The following is a 20,035-nucleotide window of genomic DNA, read 5'->3' as shown; positions in this document are numbered from 1 at the left end:
ATGAAAATAGATTATTTTCTCATAGAATATATAAAACAAAACCCATCACATTGAAGTTGAACAAGGCAAGCCAACAGAATGAAAAGAGCCCCAAGAGAAGGCACAAGAATAATAGGCCCACATGTTCACACACTCAGGAGTCCCATAAAATTAGAAGCTATTTATATATAGAGAGGACCTGGTGGAAACCTATGCAGGTCCTGTGGTTGCTGCTTTGTTGTCTGTGAGCTCATATGAACTTTGCCCAGTTGATTTAGAGGACCTTGTTCTCCTGGTACCCTCCATCACCTCCAGCTCTTGTACTCTTTCTGCCTCCTCTCCCACAGGGTTCCCTGAGCTCTGGGAGAGGGACTTTATGAAGACATTCCATTTAGAGCTGTGTGCACCATGGTTTCTCTGTTCCTTTGCATAATATCTGCCTGTGAGTCTGTATTTGTTCTCACCTGTTGTAGGAGGAAGCATCTCTGATGTTGGCTGAATAAGACATTGATCTATGAGTATAACAGAATATCAATTAGGGTTATTAATCACTACTTCTTTTTTAAGACTAGTAGTATTTGTTTTTACCCTAGGTCTCTGAGATATCTAATCGCTGGTTCTTGGTCACCCAAGCAGTGTTCCAATGGGTGTGGGTTCCATTTCATGAAATGGGCCTTAAATCAAATCAGACATTGATAACTCCCACAAGATTTGTGCCACTATTGTCCCAGCATATTTTCAGGCATGGCAACATTGTAGATCAAAGGTTTTTTGTATGGGTTGCTGTCTATGTTTCTCTTTTGGTAGCTCACAGAGTACCTTCCCATAGCAAAGATGCTAGAACACAGGGAGTGAAGGTTCTAAGCAGACACCAGCTAGACGTATGTTCAGTGAATTGTGTGGGTCTTGTCTTCAGAAATGGGACCTTGATGTCAGTTTTTGGAAAGTGGACTATTGTCTTGGCAGCAGCCTGGGTTATTTGGGAATTTCCCTTGGTTTCCTTTAGACAACAACTCAATTTATGTCACCTGATCCCAATATTAGAAGCCTCGTTTGATGACAAGAGACAATCAGTTTGATGACAAGGACAATCAACTGAGTCCCTTATTATTTGGAGACTTCATTAGGATCACCTTAATGTATTATGGGAAGTTTCCACTGCTCTGGGTTTCAATACCATCTCTTAATAAGCCCTCAACTCTAGCTGTGTCTCTTTAAATTTCCTCCCTCAACTTCATCTCCCCTCTACCTCCCCACTTACTTCCCATCACCCCTTTTTCCAGTCCACCTACAAAATCTATTCTGTATTCCCCTTTTAGATAGATTCATGTGTCTCCTGCCCAGTCCCTTCCTCTATACCTAACCTCTCTGGGTCTATAAATTATAACTTTTTATCATTTATTTAATGACTAATATCCACATATAAGTGAATACAGAGAATACTTATCTTTCTGGGTCTGAGTTACCTCACTCGAGATGATTTTTTATAGTTCCCATCGATTTGCCTACAAATTTCAGAATGTCATTTTTATACTGCATTGTGCAAATGTTCCACATTTTCTTTACCCATTCTTCTATTGAGGAATATCTAGGGTGTTTCCAGTTTCCAGCTATTATGAACAAAACAATGACTGATCAAGTGTCCTTGTGGTAGAATGGGGCATCCTTTGAATTTATGTCCTAGAGTGGTATAGCTGGATCTTAAAGTAAACCAATTTTCATCTTTATGATGACCTGCCATACTGATTTCCATAGAGTTTATACAAGTTTGTACTCCCACCAGCAATGGAGGAGTGTTTTCCTCATTCCACATTCTCTCCAGCATATGCTGTCACTGCCATTCTGACAGGTTTAAGATGAAATACCAAAGCAGTTTTGATTTGCAATTCCTTTGTGGCTAAGGATGTTGAATATTTGTTTCTCGGTCATTTAAGTTTCCCCTGTTGAGAATTTTTTGTTTATATCTGTACCCATTTTTAATTAGATTATTTGTTGTGTGATATCTAATTTCTTGAGTTCTTTATATATTTTTTATATTAGTCCTCTATCAGATGTAGAGTTGGCAAAGAAAATTATTTCCCATTCTGTAGGCTGCAAATTTGTTAAAATGATATTGTCCTTTGCCTTACAGAAGCTTTTCAGTGTTAACTGTAACCAAGCAAGTAAAAGACTTGTATGATAAAAGTCTTCAAGTCTGTGAAGAAAGAAATTGAAGAAGATATCAGAAGATGAAAGACCTCCCATGTTCATGGATCAGTAGGATTAACATAGTAAAATGGCCATCCTATCAAAAATGATCTACAAATGTAGTTCAGTCCTCCATCAAAATTCCAACACAATTCTTCACAGGCCTTGAGAGGATAATTTTCAGTTTCATATGAAAACACAAATACCCAGAATAGCTAAAGCAATCCTGAGCAACAGAAGAACTGCTAGAGGTTTAGTCATTCCCAATTAAAGTTGTACTACAAAGCTATAAAAACAAACATATGAATCTTCGGGGAGCATTTAGGACTTCTACCATAACTTTTATCAATAACATAACATTACCAAAGGAATGAATATGGTGAGTAAAACCATGTCTTATTGTAAAAAGAATGGCGGGCTGCTTCCAGCCGCCTGCCCGGCTAGCTTTACCCGAAATAATTACACGGAAACTGTATTCATTTTAAACACTGCTTGGCCCATTGTCTTCAGCCCCTTGTTAGCTAACTCTTATTGTTTCAACCCATTTCTAATAATCTGTTTATCACCACAAGGTCGTGGCTTACCGGGAGAGGTTCAGCATGTCTGACCTGGCAGCTTCATGGCGGTGGCTCTCTGCCTCAGCCTGACTCTGTTTCTTTCTCCCAGCATTCTGTTCTGTTTACTCCACCTATCTAAGCCAAGTCCTATCAAAAGCCAAGGCAGTTTCTTTATTAACCAATGAAAGTAACACATAGACAGATGACCTTCCTCCATCATTCCCCCTTTTTCTGTTTAAACAAAAAGAAAGGCTTTCATTTTAACATAGTAAAATTACATATAGCAAAACCATTATTAAGCAAGAATTACAGTCACAATATTTATATCTATTTTATCTTTTATCATAACTAAGGAAAACTATAACTATCCATTCTTCAATTCCATCAAAGACTCCAGAAGGATATAATACTATCTAAGTAAGCAACTTCCAAACTCTAGAAACGACAGAGACATCTCACTGCCTGGACAGTCACCCAAAGTGTGACTGTCCATTGGGGCATCCATCTTTGGCCTTCAGGCCCATACTATCCAAAGACATTTCCATGAAGCAGGAAATTTCAAAGATAGTTCAGTCACTATCTGCTGTGTCCTGCAGAATGTCTTGCAGACTCTTTCATGAATCAGGAACCCCAAAAGACCACCTCACCTTTAAGCAAGTTCAGCAGTCCTCTCTCTGTGGGTTCTTTGTGTCCAGTTTATGCATCAGTCTAGGCAAAAGCAGTTTCTTGCCCACATGGCTATCAAACTGCGTAAGGATCCTCTTTGATGCCCATCTTCCTCTTGAAGTAGATTGGTGCTGCCAGGAGCAGACATGTCTCATTGTCATGAAAAGCCCTAAGGTATTAAAACATTAAATGTCATATTCTGTAGTCTTTGAAAGATATGAAGAATGCCTATCTAAAGTATATCTATGCACATCTAGAAAATCTGACTAACATGACTACAAAGCTTGACTATTATTGATGATTATCATTAACAACCTATATTTCCTAATTATACATTACATTTTTAAATAACTACACAATCACAATACCTTAATCAAGATCAGAAATACATACACATATAACAAAATTGACCTTAAAATCCATATCAAAGCAAATTATTCATATCTATATCATATCCCCCTTTAAATGTAAAAGAACATTTATAAACAATATCTGGAAATATGGACATAGTTATTTCTCTCCAAACTTCTTCCTGTTGTATAGGGGCACTGTTAATCAGGTCTTTCATGGTATAACCTGTGTGCTAGATTCATCTCAGTCGGCAGTTGAGCAAAGTAATTTCTTGAGGGTGTTCATAGCAACCTTTCAGGAGGACATGGTCTATCATACCATATTGGGATAGAAGCAATCCACAGGGTCTCATCCTCTTTGAAAACAAAAGAATAACCTCCTTTCCAAAGCATCATATTCTTAGACCCAAATTCTGAAGTCATTATACCGTTAGAACATATATGGTTTAGTTTGGCAGCCCATACAATGAAATGTTTTTCTGTACTTAGCTCCTTCACAGTCAAAAATTTTAAAGAAAACACAATGTACATAATCCAGACTCTGTGAATTTTCCATTTTTATGTGGCTTATTTTTATTTATTTCTTTTAATCTATAACTATCTGTACTCTGTCTCTTTAAAGACTTTACCCTTTTTTTTCAAAGTTTATTAAATTATAAAAGTTTCCATTTCCGCCCCTCCTCCCAACACCCTCCCACTCCCCCCACTCCCTCTCTTCCTCCCTCTCCATCCCTAAGAGCAGTCAGGGTTTCCTGCCCTGTGGGTAGTTCAAATTCCTCCCCCCTCCCTCCAGGTCCAGGAAGGTGAGTATCCAAACAGACTGGATCCCAAAAAATCCAGTATATGCAGAGGAAACAAGTCCCAGTGTCATTGTCAATGGCTTTTCAGAAAGACTCCGGGCCAACCACATTCAGAGAATCCGGCCACATTCAGAGAATCTGGTTGGATCACATGCTCGTTCAGTCCTGGTCCAACTGGTCTTGGTGAACTCTCATTAGATCAGTCCCCTTGTATCAGTGGGTGATCACACCCCTCGCGGTCCTGATTTCCTTTTTCATGTTCTTCCTCGTTCTGCTCCTCATTTGGACCTTGAGGGGCTCAGTCCGGTGCTCCAATGTGGGTCTCCGTCTGTATCGCCATCCATCGTCGGATGAAGGTTCCCTCTGGTCTTGCCTTCCTTGCTCACGTTCTCTTTCCTTCTGCTTCTCGTTTGGACCTAGGGAGTTAAGTCCAGTGTTCCAATGTGGGTCTCTGTCTCTATCTCCATTCATCGCCAGATGAAGGTTCTATGGTGATAAGTGCCCCTCAATAGAAGAATGGTTAAAGAAGGTGTGGAACATATATACATTAGAGTTTTACTCAGCGGTAAAAAACAATGACATCTTGAATTTTGCATGCAAATGGATGGAAATAGAAAACATTTTACTGAGTAAAGTAAGCCAGACCCAAAAAGAGGAATATGGTATGTATTCACTCATAAGTGGATTCTAGACATAATTAAAGGTCTTTGAGCCTATTATTCGTGATCCTAGAGAAGCTAAATAAGAAGGTGAACCTGAAGAAAATCATGTAGCTATCCTCCTGGAGATTGGAAATAGACAAGAGTCCCAGGTAACCTCGGGTACATGGGGGGGGTGGGAGGGTTGTTGGAAGGGGAGAGGGTTAGAGAGAAGGGAGTAGGGGAGGAATGGGGAAAGCTCAGGGGACTGGGATGGGGGGGAGGGAGGAAGGATGGATATGGGATCAGGGAAGAATATATCTCAACTAAGGGAGTCATTTTAGGGTTTACAAGAGACTTGATTATAAATGGGATCCCAGGTCCAAGGAGAGATCCCCAGATTGTTCTCTGGACAGAGGAGAGGGTGCCTGAACCACCTTAGCCCATAACCATACTGATGAATATTTTACTTTACCCTTTTTTTAAGGCATTAACTTTATTTTCTATATTCCTTTTCTTCTCTCTCCCAAGCCTACGTACACTCATCCAACACTGTGACCCATTTAGAGGTCTTTTATGTCTGAATTTGTCCTATTGTGAATCTGTAATTTTTTACTATCTAGGAGCATTTTTGTTTTGCAGTTTTCAAAAACAGGTACTGCCTACTTGCTGCGCCCTGTCCAACATGGTGGAGCCACTCGTGCCTCTGAGCCTTACACATTGCACTGCTAGCATGGCGGAGCTGCTTGTGCCTCTGAGCTGCAGCATGCAATGACCCCCTTTTAGGCACACAGCGAGTCTAGTTGCCATCAAACAAACCGTAGCACTTTACTCCAAATGTTCCATTCAAAAGCTCTGTCTCCTGCAGGAGCCAGACAGAGATCGCAATGGCAGCACAGCCCAGAAACTGGTATTTCAAAACCGCCACGTTCTAGTAGACCTGATTCCGCTGCTTACAGGAAGAGCTGAGCTGTGGATATGGTCTCAGCTGCTTTGTTCACGGCCCCAAGTGGGCACACAAACGTTCAGGCCCAGAAATGTTCCATAGCCGGAGTTTGCACCCAAGGCAGGACCCAGGAAGCCATGTTTTAAAACGACTCGGCTTTTTTTCTGCAGCTATTGCTGAAACAGGAAATCTCTCTAAGGCAAGTCCTAGCAAACAGCAAAAAGCTGTGTTAAACTCACTTTCCCTTTTTTTTTTTTAAGCCCTCTCAGGTTTTATGTGGAGTTCATTACCACGCTGGGCGCCACTCTGAAAAAGGAACGGTGGGCTGCTTCCAGTCGCCTGCCCGGCTAGCTTTACCTGAAATAATTACACAGAAACTGTATTCATTTTAAACACTGCTTGGCCCATTGTCTTCAGCCCCTTATTAGCTAACTCTTACATATTGACTCAACCCATTTCTAATAATCTGTATATCACCACGAGGTCATGGCTTACCGGGAGAGGTTCAGCATGTCTGACCTGGCAGCTTCATGGCGGTGGCTCTCTGCCTCAGCCTGACTCTGCTTCTTTCTCCCAGCATTCTGTTCTGTTTACTCCACCTATCTAAGCTGATGTCCTATCAAAAGCCAAGGCAGTTTCTTTATTAATCAATGAAAGTAACACATAGACAGATGATCCTCCTCCATCATCTTATTAATGTAAAATTGGTCTCTAGGTGCTTAACATCTAAATTCCTTTTCCCTCACTTATGAGACCCTGGTTGCATTTCTTGTCACCATTATAAACTGAAAATAAAAGTATACGCCATACCTTTGATACAAAATAAATTCACAGAAAATGGAAGAAGAGGAGGAGGAGGAGGAAGGGAGGAAAGAAGGAAGAAAGAAAGAAAGAAAGAAAGAAAGAAAGAAAGAAAGAAAGGAAGGAAGGAAGAAAGAAAGAAGAAAGGCAGCATGGTGTGGTTTTAGCATAAAAACAAAAACATTGATCATTGATCAATAGAATTGAAATGAAGACACAGACATAAATCCACACACCTATGGACACAACTTTTGATAAAGAATCCAGAAATACACACTGGGAAAAAGCATGGTAACCATGCTTTCCTTGTTTATTTTTGAGATTGTAATTTAATTACATTTCTCCCTTGCCTTTATTGAACCAAAACTCAACTGTATATTTCTTCCTACTCTCCTTCAAATTCATGACTTCTTTTCTCATTAGTTGTAACATGAGGGCCTGCTTGTTGGGGTTTCTGTGCTGCCCAGTTCCCACAGTCATTATGTCCCAAAGAAAAATCACACAGAGAGTCTACGTTACTTATAAACTGATTGGCCCGTTAGCTCAGTCTTCTTATTAACTCTTAGAACTTACATTAAGCCATTATTCTTATCTATGTTAGCCGCATGGCTCAGTACCTTTTTCAGTAGGGCAGGTCACATCCTGCTTCTTCAGTATCTAGACAGGACTCAGGAGAGAGCTTCCTTCTTTCCAGAATACTTCTGGTCTCATTGCCCCACCTCTACTTCCTGTCTGGTTGTCCCACCTATACTTCCTGCTGGGCTACTAACCAATCAGTGTTTATTTAAAACATATATATATATATATTTGTATATGTATATGTAGAATCATAAATATAATCTTTTGAACCCATATAATGTTATTTGTATGTATGTTTTCAGGGCTGAACATTTGGCCCCAGACAATCAATTGGTGTGCTCTTTCCTGGGGAGGACCACCTCTCCCACTCCCAGCTTTCCTCATAATTCTTTGCCTATAGTTATGTGTGGAGGAGATACATCCCTGAGGGCAGGCTCTGAGGTTTTAAAATTCTATGCCAAGACCAGTCTACAAGCCAGCTTCCCCTCCACCTGCTGTCTGTAGATTATGAGGCAAAGCTCTCAGCTACCACTCCTGTGCCATGATGATAATGAACTAATCCTTTAATTCTGTAAGCAAGCCCCCAATTAATTAAGTACTTTCTTTTATAAGAGTTGTCTTGGTCAATGGTATTTCTATGTAACACAATAACTGTAACTAAGACACCCTCCTCCCAACTTGTTGGTTGCCTTTTTGCTCCCTCGTGGTTCTTTTGCTCAGGACCCTATCAGAACATTTGTGTCCCACTGTTCTCGCTTTATTTTGTATTTACCTTTCTTGCTAATGAATCCCTACTCCCCATTTTCTCTGGTCATATCACTTGTGTCCTGCTATTCTCCTTTTACCCTGTTCCTACCTTTTTCTGTATTTACTTTCCTACCCAAAAGAGGCACCCCTCCCCATTTTCCTGCATCAGAATATTTGTCGCCTGCTAGTCCCCTCTTTATTACTCCCCAACCTCACTCCTGGCCTGGGTCCCACTTTACTTTCCTGTGTTTTGTAATTGCTACAAGTTATGTACGCACATCTGAACACTGGTAGCTAGAAACCACCAATAAGAGAAAACATTTAATGTTTTGTCTTTCTGGATCTGAGTATAGTATTTTCTAATTCCATCCATGTTAGGTATATCATTTAATTTTTCTTTGTAACTGACTAGCATTCCATAATGTAGATGCACCACATTTTCATTACCTATTCAACAGTGGTAGGATATTTAGGCTGTTTCCATTTCCTAAGTATTACAAATAGAGCAGCAGTAAACATGACTGAGAAAGCATCTGTGAGTGTCTTGTGGAATGTTGCATCATTTGAGTTGAAGATGATAAACATATTTGAAAGGTGATGTTTCTCTGATTTCTCTCTCTGCTTGTCTCAATCTCGAGACAAGATTTCTGGAGTAGGGTGATGAGGTGTTTCTAAGTGTTAATATCTGGTCTTGATTTATGGGGGATGTTTCATTCTTTGGTTGCCATTACCATCTCAAAATGTTAAGTGAGTGTGGTAACTATGAGATCTCTGGGAGACAGAGGTCCACAGTGACAGAAAGAAATACAAATAGGCTAGGGAAATAGGCTGAGCACGGTTGAGGGGAAAGCCTGGGGTATCCAGTGCCTCCCAGTAGATCAGGTCGTGGAGAGTAGAGATGTGTAGGAGGAGCGGCTCCTGAAAGCTGGCTGCAGTAAGACCAAGACTCTGTCTGGAAGGACAGGAATGACAGGGGCCTGGATCTGTACACAGAGGTGGACTCTGCAGTGAATTGAGTTGGGTTGGGAGGAGGGGCATCTGGAAGCAAGCTGCTAAGAGCGGCAGGCAAGGCAGGAGGTCTCTGGCAGAAAGTGGTTTTTGTTTTTGTTTTTGTTTCTGCATGACATATGTTTGTTTGTTTGTTTGTTGTTGTTTTGTTTTTCAAGACAGGGTTTCTCTGTAGCTTTGCTAGCTGTTGTAGACCAGGCTGGCCTCAAATTCACCAAGATTTGCCTGCCTCTGCCTCCTGCTGAGATTAAAGGTGTGTACCACCACTGCCTGGTATGACACTTCTTTAAAAAAAAATCTTATTTTACATACCAGCCCCAGTTCCCTTACCCTTCCACTCTCCCACTTCCTCCACCTTTGCCCCACCTTACCCCATTTATTCCTCAGAAAGAGTAAGGCCTCCTGTGGGGAGTCAACAAAGTCTGTCATATCATTTGAGGCAAGACCAAGACTCTCCTCTACCCCGGGCCCAGTATCTAGGCTGAACAAGGTATCCCTTCATGGGGAACGGGCTCCAAAGAGCCAATTCATGCACTATGGATAAATACTGGTTCCACGGACAGCGGCCCCACAAACTGCCCAGGTCACATAACTGTCACCGGCATTCAGAGGGCCTCGTTCAGTCTTATGAAGATTCCCCAGCTGTCAATTAGGATTCCATGAGCTACTACTTGCTCAGGTCAGCAGTTTCTGTGGGTTTCCCCATCATGGTCTTGGTCCCTTTGCTCATAATATCCCTCCTCCCTCTCTACAACTGGACTCCAGAAGTTCAGCCCAGTGCTTAGCTATGGATCTCTGCATCTGCTTCCATCAGTTACTGGATGAAGGTTGTTTCTAGGTATCAGCAGTTGACACAAAAGAATGAGTGAGAATGGATGGGGAGGGCTTTGGTTTGCATAATAGCATGTTAAGGGCAAATTTTCATGCCATTTGCCTCATTATTAATATCAGACTCATTGGATATTTTAGAATTTTCTTTTACTGTGTTAATAAGCACGTCTTCTATATTGGAAATGGACTTCTAGATTATATTTACTAATTAATTATTATGTTGGGGAGTACATGCCACTGAACACATGTGGAGGAGAAAGGACAACTTGTAAGAATAGATTTCTTCTCTTTTCCATTTGGGTCCTGTGGATTAAAGTCAGGTCATCGGACTTTTCAGCTCTCTGCTCACTGAGCCTCCTCAGAAGCCCAGGAACTGGTTCTAGGAAAAGTTTCTGTGAAGATAAGTCCATGTTCTTGTACAAAAGCTTTATTTCTTTCTTATTTTTCATCTAGGTTCTAAATCACTTCTCTTTTTCTGGTTCTGGGAATTGAACCAATCTCTTTCATTTCCAATAAGCATAAATACTGTGTTGGAACTAGAGCGCTATTTTAGTTTTTATCTTGCGAAGACTAGTATTAACATGTCCACAGTCAAACAAAGTTGACTTCATTGTCTTGTTAAAATGATGAAGGGGGTGTATAATGAAAAATCATGGGTATCTGAGTAGGAAACTATCTCACATAGGGCTCGCATTTTATTTTTTCAATAAACATATGCTTTTCAACACCAAGGATTGAAAAGCAAGTTCAAAACCTGGACATTGGTACACATTTGTAACCCAGGCATTTAGTATATGGATGTGGGGGGAGGGGTAAGATGTTCAAGGTCATACTTCTCTAGAGAATGAGTTGGAGGCCAACCAGGGCTACATAAGAGCGGGGGGGGGGGGGGCAACCAAATGAACTGATACAGCTCCAGTTTGCTCTTTATTAGAACATGTGAGCATGTCACATCATTGACTCACGCAGCTTTAACAATTTTCATTCCTAACAGAACATTTTTCAGAGCACGTTTCATGTCCTTGTTACGAAGACTGTAAATTAGAGGGTTAAAGAGAGGAGTCATTACAGAATATACAAGTGTAAGAATCTTCTGCATCAGAGTTGAGATGCCATATGTAGGACTCACATACATTACCATCACTGTCCCATAGAAGAGTGATACCACAACTAGATGAGAACCACAGGTAGAGAAGGCCTTTAGTCGACCAGCTGCAGAAGGAACCCGAAAAACAGCCCTGAGCAATAAAACATAGGATCGGAGGATGTATGCAACAGTGGAAAAGAGGACAAGGGAACTTTGGGCATAAAAAATAAATTCAGTAATAGGAGCTGGGGCACAGGACAATGCCATCAATGGGTCCATGTCACAGAGGAAGTGATCGATGATATTAGAACCACAGAAGGGGAGTCGGGAGATGGAGAAGATAGGAATCGGGTACCCAAGGAATCCAATGAGCCAGCATGAAGACACTAGTATGCCACACAGCCTTCTGGTCATGATGGCAGGGTAATGTAATGGGCGGCAAATGGCCAGGTACCTATCATAAGCCATGACTGCCAGGAAGAGACATTCAGTTGTACCCAGTGAAAAGAAGAAATAGAACTGGAGGAAGCATCCTGAAAATGAGATGGCCTTGGTCTTAGAGAGAACGTTGGCTAGTATGTTAGGAACAGTGGAGGAAACATACCAGATTTCAAGAAAGGCAAAATTTCCCAGGAGGAAGTACATGGGGGTGTGTAGACGGGAGTCACATCTTACTGCACAGATGATGGCCCCATTTCCCAGCAAGGTCAAGACGTAAACCACCAAAAACAACACGAAGAGAAAAATTTGTATCTTCCAGGAACCCGGGAATCCCAGGAGAACAAACTCAGTCACAACATGTGTTGCTGATCTGTTCATGGAATCTAAATATATAAAGAAAAAAGACAGGAGTTTAACCCTGATTTCCTTGCTTTTGACATATTTGCAAGGTCATTATGAGAGTCAAACAAGTTCTATTAGGAAAGGCTTGACTATTCTAAAAGCAGATGGAACTAATCCTGTCTGACTTTGGACTGATTGTGGTTCTATATCATTGATGTAACCTCTTCCTTTTTGCCTTCTCTGTCCTTCTGAGATAGGAATAATAGACAAACTACAAAGATGAATATAGGTTACAATATCCTGGCCATCGAGACACAAAAGCTCCAAATCACCCTACTGCATGGTTCCCAGGTTCTATTGAGTCTGTGACCTTCGATAAATGTACCGATCCTCTGCAACCAACCTGGAAAGCTGGAAGAAGAGAGTCATCTTGCACCTTACTCCTTTCCAGCACCATTCATCTGTGATGATGTGAAAGCCCCACGACCCTGCAGCTTGAGCAGTTTTTTTCACCTCACATCCTCTCTCACCTGCACATCGTTCTCATCCTTTATTCTCTAATAGATTTGTTGAATGAGTGCTCTCTCTCTTGAGTCTGTAAGCTTCATTCTTCTTAGTGGGACACAATCCTGAGTTCAAGAAATATACTAACCATTTGGGTTATTCACTTAGAATTCCACAAAACACACCACCAAAAACTGTGAGTATGAGATGTCAATCAGTTCTTTCCCCTCTGTCCTGGTAGACTGTGATGAATCTCTCAAATGCCTCGTGGGTGTTTAATAGCATCTAGTGAGGCAGCTGACCCTAACACTGATCTTATGGATCTTTGAGGCTGGCTCTGATCAATCTCCGAACCTCCTAGACATGGTTCTCTATCTAACTGATCTCCAACTGGGAAGGATGCTCAAGACTGACAGACCCTGGCTGGCACTACTTCTTGGTGGATGCCCGAAGGTCTTACAGCAGGACCCACACCCGAGTAGTTTCTGTAAAGATCTCCCTTCTCTGTGAGCACTCTCCCCTGGGAAGGGAAATACATGCCAAGACTCTCTTGGTGGCCTGGGTGGGCTGAGATGGAATTCAAGTGCTTAGAGCTTTTTCTGTCCATGGTAGAACAGTAAGCTCTCATATCAGAGGCAGATTTCTTCCACTCCCTTTTCCAGCATAAGATAAGGAGTCTGGTAATTAGAGAGTCTCAAGTTGTCCGTGTTGCCCCAGGCTCAAACTGTCCTTACTGCCTCCTCTAAGGCTAGGAACTGGGTTGTGTGGCTGGCCCTCTCCACAGGATCCAGACCTCTCATGGTTCTCCCTCTCTCCAAGTGCTCGGCTCTAATGTGTGACCTCCTTCTTCACAGTTCCTCCCTGGCCTCTCTGTCACACCATTGCTTTACTCAGTTCTTGTTCACACAAAGGACAAAGAATATCATATCAGGGGCTGGAGAGATGGCTCAGCAGTTAAGAGCCCTGACTGCTCTTCCAGAGGTCCTGAGTTCCCAGCAACCACACGGTGACTCACAACCACCTATAATGAGCTCTGGTGCCCTCTTCTGGCCTGCAGGCAGGATACTGTATAAATAAATAAATGACTATCATATCATCCTTAATGGAACAATTTTTTTAATAAAATCACTTCATTGTGATGGACCAACAAAAAGAAAACATCACAGGGCTAGACTAAGGTGGCCACCCCAATGCACTCTTACTCACCCGCAAATCCTGTACAGCACAACGAACTTCTATACACTTGGAATGGCCATTTTGAAGTCATGGACTAGGGTTTTCAATGAAACCTAGGGCTTTCAACTTTCACTATCGATTACATTATTCACCACAAGAAAGGAAAACTATTGCAGATTGAACCTAGAAACACAGTTAGCTTCGTATCCTTTCTCAGCTCTTGTGTTTTTCCTTATTACCTAATAGTACCCTTTCTTACTCTTCTTCTAAATGTTATATTTTGCCCACACTTACAGATAGGTAGGTATATAGGAAGATGATAGATAGATAGATAGATAGATAGATAGATAGATCGATAGATAGATAGATAGATGATAGATAGATGATTGATAGATAGATAGATAGATAGATAGATAGATAGATAGATAGATAGATGATAGATAATAGATAGATGATTGATAGATAGGTAGATAGATAGATAGATATAGATAGATCGATAGATCGATAGATAGATAGTAGATAGAGAGATAGAGAGATAGAGAGATAGAGAGATAGAGAGATAGAGAGATAGAGAGATAGATAGATAGATAGATAGATAGATAGATAGATAGATAGAAGAGAGAGAGAGAGAGAGAGAGAGAGTATATACTATAGGCTAGGATCCACATACAAGGGAAAACATAAGGTTATTATTCTTTGTGAGACAAAGTCACCTTATTTAATCTTATACTTTCTAAGTCTATACATTTCCCTGAAATTTTCATGATTTCATATTTCTTTATAGATGAATAATATTCTACTTTGTATATGTACTTTATTATCTATTTATCTATTGAAGGCAACTAAATTGGTTCTATTTCCTTGATATCATAAGTAAGGCAGAAATAATATAAGATATGCAAATATATTTGTTGTCAGTTTTGTAGTTATCTGGGTATATGCCCGGAATGGAATAGCTGAGCCATAGAGTAATTATACTTTGAACTTTTTAAGGAGCATCCAGACTGATTTCCAGAACCACTGTATTAATTTGCTCCCCAATCAACAGTAGATAGGCATTCCTCTTTCCCCACATCTTCTCCAGTGTTTACGGTCAGGTAGCTCAGTGACAGCATTCTAACTGGGGTGAGGCACTATTTCAAAGTAATTTTAGTTTGCCTTTTCCTGACCACCAGGGATGCTAAACACTTTAAAAAGTAGTAGTTGTTGGCCTTCTGTGTTTCTTCTTTGAAGAACTGCCTGTTTCATACACCCATTTGCTCATTAGTATCTTATTTCTCTGGTGTTTCATTTCTGCAGTTCTTTGAAATGCTGGATATTAGCCATCTGTCTGAAGAAGAGTTGGTGAATATTTTCTTCCAGACTATAGGCTCTCTGATTGTTTTGCTGATGGTTTCTTTTGCTGTGCAGCTGTCTAACCCCATGCAGTCTCATCTCTTGGTCCTTGAGACTGGTCCCTGTGCTACCAAAGTTCTGTTGAGAACACTCGTGCCAACCCCAACACTGAAGAGTTTTCCCTATTCTTTCCTCTAGAAGTTTCAGTATTTTAGGCTTTTAATTTAAGAGGATAGGAGATAGTTTATTCTGGAGTCATTTCAAGAGACCATGGCCTGGGAGCCCAGATTTAGGTCACCCCAAATTTCATGTTATAGTGTGGAAGACGTTTTACAATGTTTTTCTAGCTTTACAGAACGGAGAAGTCATAAATCAGGGCCAGTTTCAGACCCAGCACAGAAAGAAGTGCAGTGAGATGGGGGCGGGGGAGTTTCCTATACGCCCCAGATGCCAGCTTTTAGATTGGTGTTCTTAGCTTTTAGATTGGTGGAAGCTAGTTCGCTAAGTCAGATAATGCTTTATCTATTTTCACAAGGTGTTAGTTCTAACAGAGGGAGACAAAGAACAGCTGTTCTGGAGGGCCAGAGCTTACCCAAGATAAAATAATTAGCCTCTGGACCTGCAACATCCCACCTCTCCCGAGTACTTCATTTTTTTTCCTCTTACTGAAAAACTGATTTTTCCCCCACACAGTATATCTTGACTATGATTTCCTCTCCTCCAGTTTCTCCCATATCCTCCCCCATCTCTCCTCTCTCCCAAATCCACACCCTTTCTTCTTCATTCTCATTAGAAAAGAAACCAGCCTCTAAAACAATAATAAAATAAAAATACAAAACAAAAACAAACTATAATAGGACAAAACAAACAGAAGAAAAGTAGACAAAGATAAAGCCCAAGAAACGCATGCAGATGTAGAAACACACACGTTCACATACACAGGACACACATAAAACACAAAGACAGACAGCATAACATATTCACAAAGGGCATATAAGGCAAAAACAAATAAATAAAATATAAAATACTCTGACAAAGCATTATGAAAATCTCCAAAAATAGCATCATTTGTTTTATGTTTCTCATCTATTTCTAGGCATGGGACTCCCCTTAAGAGTGGTTTATATACCCAGTAAGTCTTAAATTAAGGTCTTTGACCCACTTCAAGTTGAAAAATTTAAAAAACAGAGGTAATCCACTAGAGACTCTGGGATCTCTTACCAACAGAATTCAAACCTCCAAAGCAAAAAACTTCATCAGAGAAAGACAGCTCCCCTTAGGAAGGCCATGTGTCTCTGTTTCTGGGGAACACATAACTTCTTCTGCCCGTGGTCTCCTAACTTCAGTCCTTTAACTAAGCTGTTGGATGAAATGGTCTCAGGAGGTCTCTGCAAACTGTCAGAGCCCCTCACTCTTGCCAGAGGACATTCTTACTCCCCGAATAAAGCCCTAGCCTCTGGCTGCTCTGGCCCTGGCTTTGCCAGATTCCTCTAGACCAGTACACCTTCATTAAATAGGGTTATGTCTTGGGTCTCCTAGGACAATGGTGTGGTATAATTTCTTAATAGAGAAAGGCTGTTTCAGAGTGGCCTACTTGCATAATAAATTATGTTAAATTTTGTCTTTTAGTTGGAACTGTTTTCTCTCTCTCTCTCTCGGATAATTGTCTCTTTTCTTAGAATGATTTGTTTTCTTTTATGTGTGAGTCTCTTGCCTGCCTGTGTGTGTGTGCCATGTAAGTCCCTGCTGCCAACAGAGGTCAGAAGAGGATCCCCTGCAACCGGAGTTACAGACGGCTGTGAACCGCTGGAGATTGAACCTAGGTCCGCCGCAAGAGCGAGTCCTCTGAGCCACTGAGCCACCTCTCCTCTTTTAATCCACAAAACTCTAAAACCAGTGCCCATCTTCCTTACACACCCACATATCCCATTTGCTAAAACGTCTTTTAGCTTAGGACAGGATCCCTGTTCCCTCCCTCCAGCCTCCCTGCGATACTTGCTACTTTCTCAGGAACCGTTAATACAACCTTCTACAGACGCCGGTCCACAAATCCAGAAACTTCCAATTCTGCTCCTCTGGGATCAGAAGAAACTCTTCCTGATTACAGCTGCCACTCTAACGTCCGTGTCACACACAGAAAACCGAGCTAGTCTCAACATGGTATTTTCACAAGGATGGCTCAGAAATCTCAAACTGTTTGGTGTGGAGTGCAGGAAAACACTTGACACCACATTGCTGAAGTTTGGAGCCCAGTTTGGAGATCAGCCAGCACTCCTTATTTGCATATAACCTATTTGCATAGCAGAGATCATATAACTTTTCCATGTAACGGGAAATTCCATGCATAAAAGTTCTGACCTACCTATACTGCCCTCCTTCACAAAGAATAATTTGTGTGCCCGGAGCCTATGCAAAGAAATCCACCCTAATCATGAAACTGCTCTTCAGAAACGAGAGCCCGGCATCCGAGGCTTTGCTCTAAACTATGGCCATGACTTTGATCACTTCAGAATCTGGCGCGCCCTCGCACCTGCTGCTTCCCTAGGCTGTAGTACTGTCTAGCCAACAAATGGAAAAGTTATCCTTTCATACTTACAAAGCCACCGAGAGGAGACGATTTATTCCTTTTGAGATTTATTTTCACTCTTAGTCCCGTGTGTGTTTGTGTTCCTGTGTGGGTTTGTGCAGGTCCCCTCGGAGCTCAAACCTGGCGCCTCTGGAAGAACTGTAAGTGCATTTTCCAGCCCCTTCTTGTTGAACTGTAAGGATGAAGAAAATGAAGATAACTTTATAATGGGATTTGATTTAAAATGGATGGGGTTTCCCCCCATTTTATCTGGTGGAATTAATTTTGTTGGGGAAAAGAAAGAGACCATTTTCAAATATTGGAACACAAGTTGTGTATCAATGACAAAAAATAATGTACTTATTAATTGAACAAATAAAATGTACAACTATGCGCTTAAACAATAGGTGCTTTGCAAATTGGTTAATACTTCAAATGATCTGGCGAAAAGTCCTAAGAGGGCTTGAGACACGCAGTGGTTAGGAGGCCATATTGCTCTTGTAGAGTATCTGAGTTCGGTTCTCAGCACCCAAACTGGGCAGCTCACAAGTGCCTGTAACCCTAGTCCAGAGGTATCTGGCAGCTCTGGCCTCCACAAGCACCTACATTCGTATAAATGCCACTCCCTCATCACATACACAGGATATTTTTTTAATGTGTAGCCCAGGCTGGCCTCGAACTCGTGATCCTCCTGCCTCTGCCTCCTTCAACAAATCCTACAGGCGAGCGCCACCACAACACACAGGATTTTAAAAGTAACTAAAATACACCATTTTTTAAAGAGTTTTAACAAAAATAATAGTTTATATATTGAGATTTTTGTTAATTTTAGATCTCCTGTTTTGGATATTAGAGGTTACCAGGAAAGGAAGAGAAAGAAGTTGCATAGTAGCAGAGAACACAAGATTTAAAGGAAGGAAGGATCATTTGTGATCCCTGAGAACAAAACAAAGATTTGGGCTACACTACTTCTAGTCCCTTGGTTGTGGTTATATTATTTATTATTATTATTATTATTATTATTATTATTATTATTATTATTATTTAGTTTTATGTGTATGGGCATCTTGCCTGCTTGTACGTATGTGCACTGCTTGTGTCTGGGGTTGGGAAGAACAGAAAAAAACATTGGATCGCTAGGACGAATGAGCTGCCATGTTGGTGCTGGAACACAGATCAGGCCCTCTGGAAGAGCAGCCAGCGCTCTTAACCACTGAGCCATCTCCCCAGTCCTTGTTCATGGTTTCTGAGGAAGCATGGAAAGGTCTAGAATTCAAGCTTTGACGCCCAGCTTCCTGATCAATGGTGAACCCAGAAGATATGTTTTAGCACCTTCCTTGGAGGAACTCAGTGAGCTCCAGGTGTTTGTAAAACAGCCTACAGATGACAGGTGAAGGACTTACATATTTTTTAACAAGGAACTAGAACCATGAGATCTGAGTTTCCTGATTTTTGGGGGTTGGGGAGGAGGATGTTTGTTTTGGTTTGGTTTTTCGAGACAGGGTTTCTCAGTGTAAAAGCCCTGGCTGTCCTGAAACTCGCTTTGTAGGTGACCAGGCTGGCATCAAACTCACGGAGATCCACCTGCCTCTGCCTCTGCCTCTGCCTCTCATAGTTTCCTGATTTTTGCTTTGAGAAACAGGTCACACCTATTTCACATGGATAGTAGCAGGGACACATCCCATATACACTGACAGCACACCGCAATTTAGCCTTCCTACCGCTGTATCCTATAAGAGATTTATTAACAGCAACAACATTTTTTTCTAAAGTCTTTGAGGAAAGTGTAGGAAAGAAATGGAATGATTAAAGAGGAGAAGCTTGACTGAAAATGAGCGATCTGTTTTCACGTTAATGGCGTAGACTGACTGACTCAGCAGAATCCCGCAGTCCCATCTTTTAGAACCACCTTTTTATTATGTTATATCTTCATTATTTAAAACCAACTTTAAATTTAAATATATTTAATCATATTCTTCCCCTCTCCTGAGTCCTTCTGGATCCTTTCCCCCTCCCTAGTCACCCAGCTTCAAGTTCTTTCTCAAAAACAAACACCAAATTAAAAAAAAAAAAAAAAGCAAGCCAGGTGGTGGTGGTGCACATCTTTAATCCCAGCACTCAGGAGGCAGAGGCAGGCAGATCTCTGAGTTCAAGGTCAGCCTGGTCTACAAAAGCTAGTTCCAGAACAGGCACCAAAGCTACAGAGAAACCTTGTCTCGGAAAAAAAAAAAAAAAAAAAATCCCCCAAAACCAAGAAAATAAAATAAAACCATGCCAAAAAAGAAAATACCAAACTGTAACCAAATAAAAACACATAAAAATCCTGTGGAGTCAGTTTGTTGGTCAGCTCCTGGGGCCTGTCCAGGAGTGGTTGGTGTACCCACTGTCACGCCATTGGAGAAAAGTGATTCTCCCTCTCCCAACACTTAACTGAGCTGTGAGCCTTTACCCCAGTGACTAGGCTTCCTGAAGTTACTTTCAAGTACAGTTTAGTA

The 20,035-nt window shown here is 41.2% G+C and overlaps 1 protein-coding gene across 1 annotated transcript; it reads right to left on the bottom strand.

Moving 5' to 3' along the window:
- Positions 1–11,050: 11,050 nt before the first annotated feature.
- On the bottom strand, positions 11,051–12,034 carry LOC125401326 (olfactory receptor 11H4). Its single transcript, XM_048435564.3, has one exon. It carries the CDS (start codon positions 11,993–11,995, stop codon positions 11,051–11,053), a length of 945 nt encoding a protein of 314 aa, XP_048291521.2. The 5' UTR covers positions 11,996–12,034.
- Between the last annotated feature and the right edge of the window lie 8,001 nt (positions 12,035–20,035).

Source organism: Myodes glareolus, chromosome 12, assembly GCF_982192425.1.
Source record: "Myodes glareolus chromosome 12, mMyoGla1.1, whole genome shotgun sequence".
In the NCBI taxonomy this organism is placed as follows: Eukaryota; Metazoa; Chordata; class Mammalia; order Rodentia; family Cricetidae; genus Myodes; species Myodes glareolus.
This window is presented reverse-complemented; position numbering and strand designations above follow the sequence as displayed.

Bases quoted from the DNA above. Each gene is read 5' to 3' on its own strand.
- LOC125401326 (XM_048435564.3), bottom strand. From the start codon at position 11,995: ATGAACAGATCAGCAACACATGTTGTGACTGAGTTTGTTCTCCTGGGA.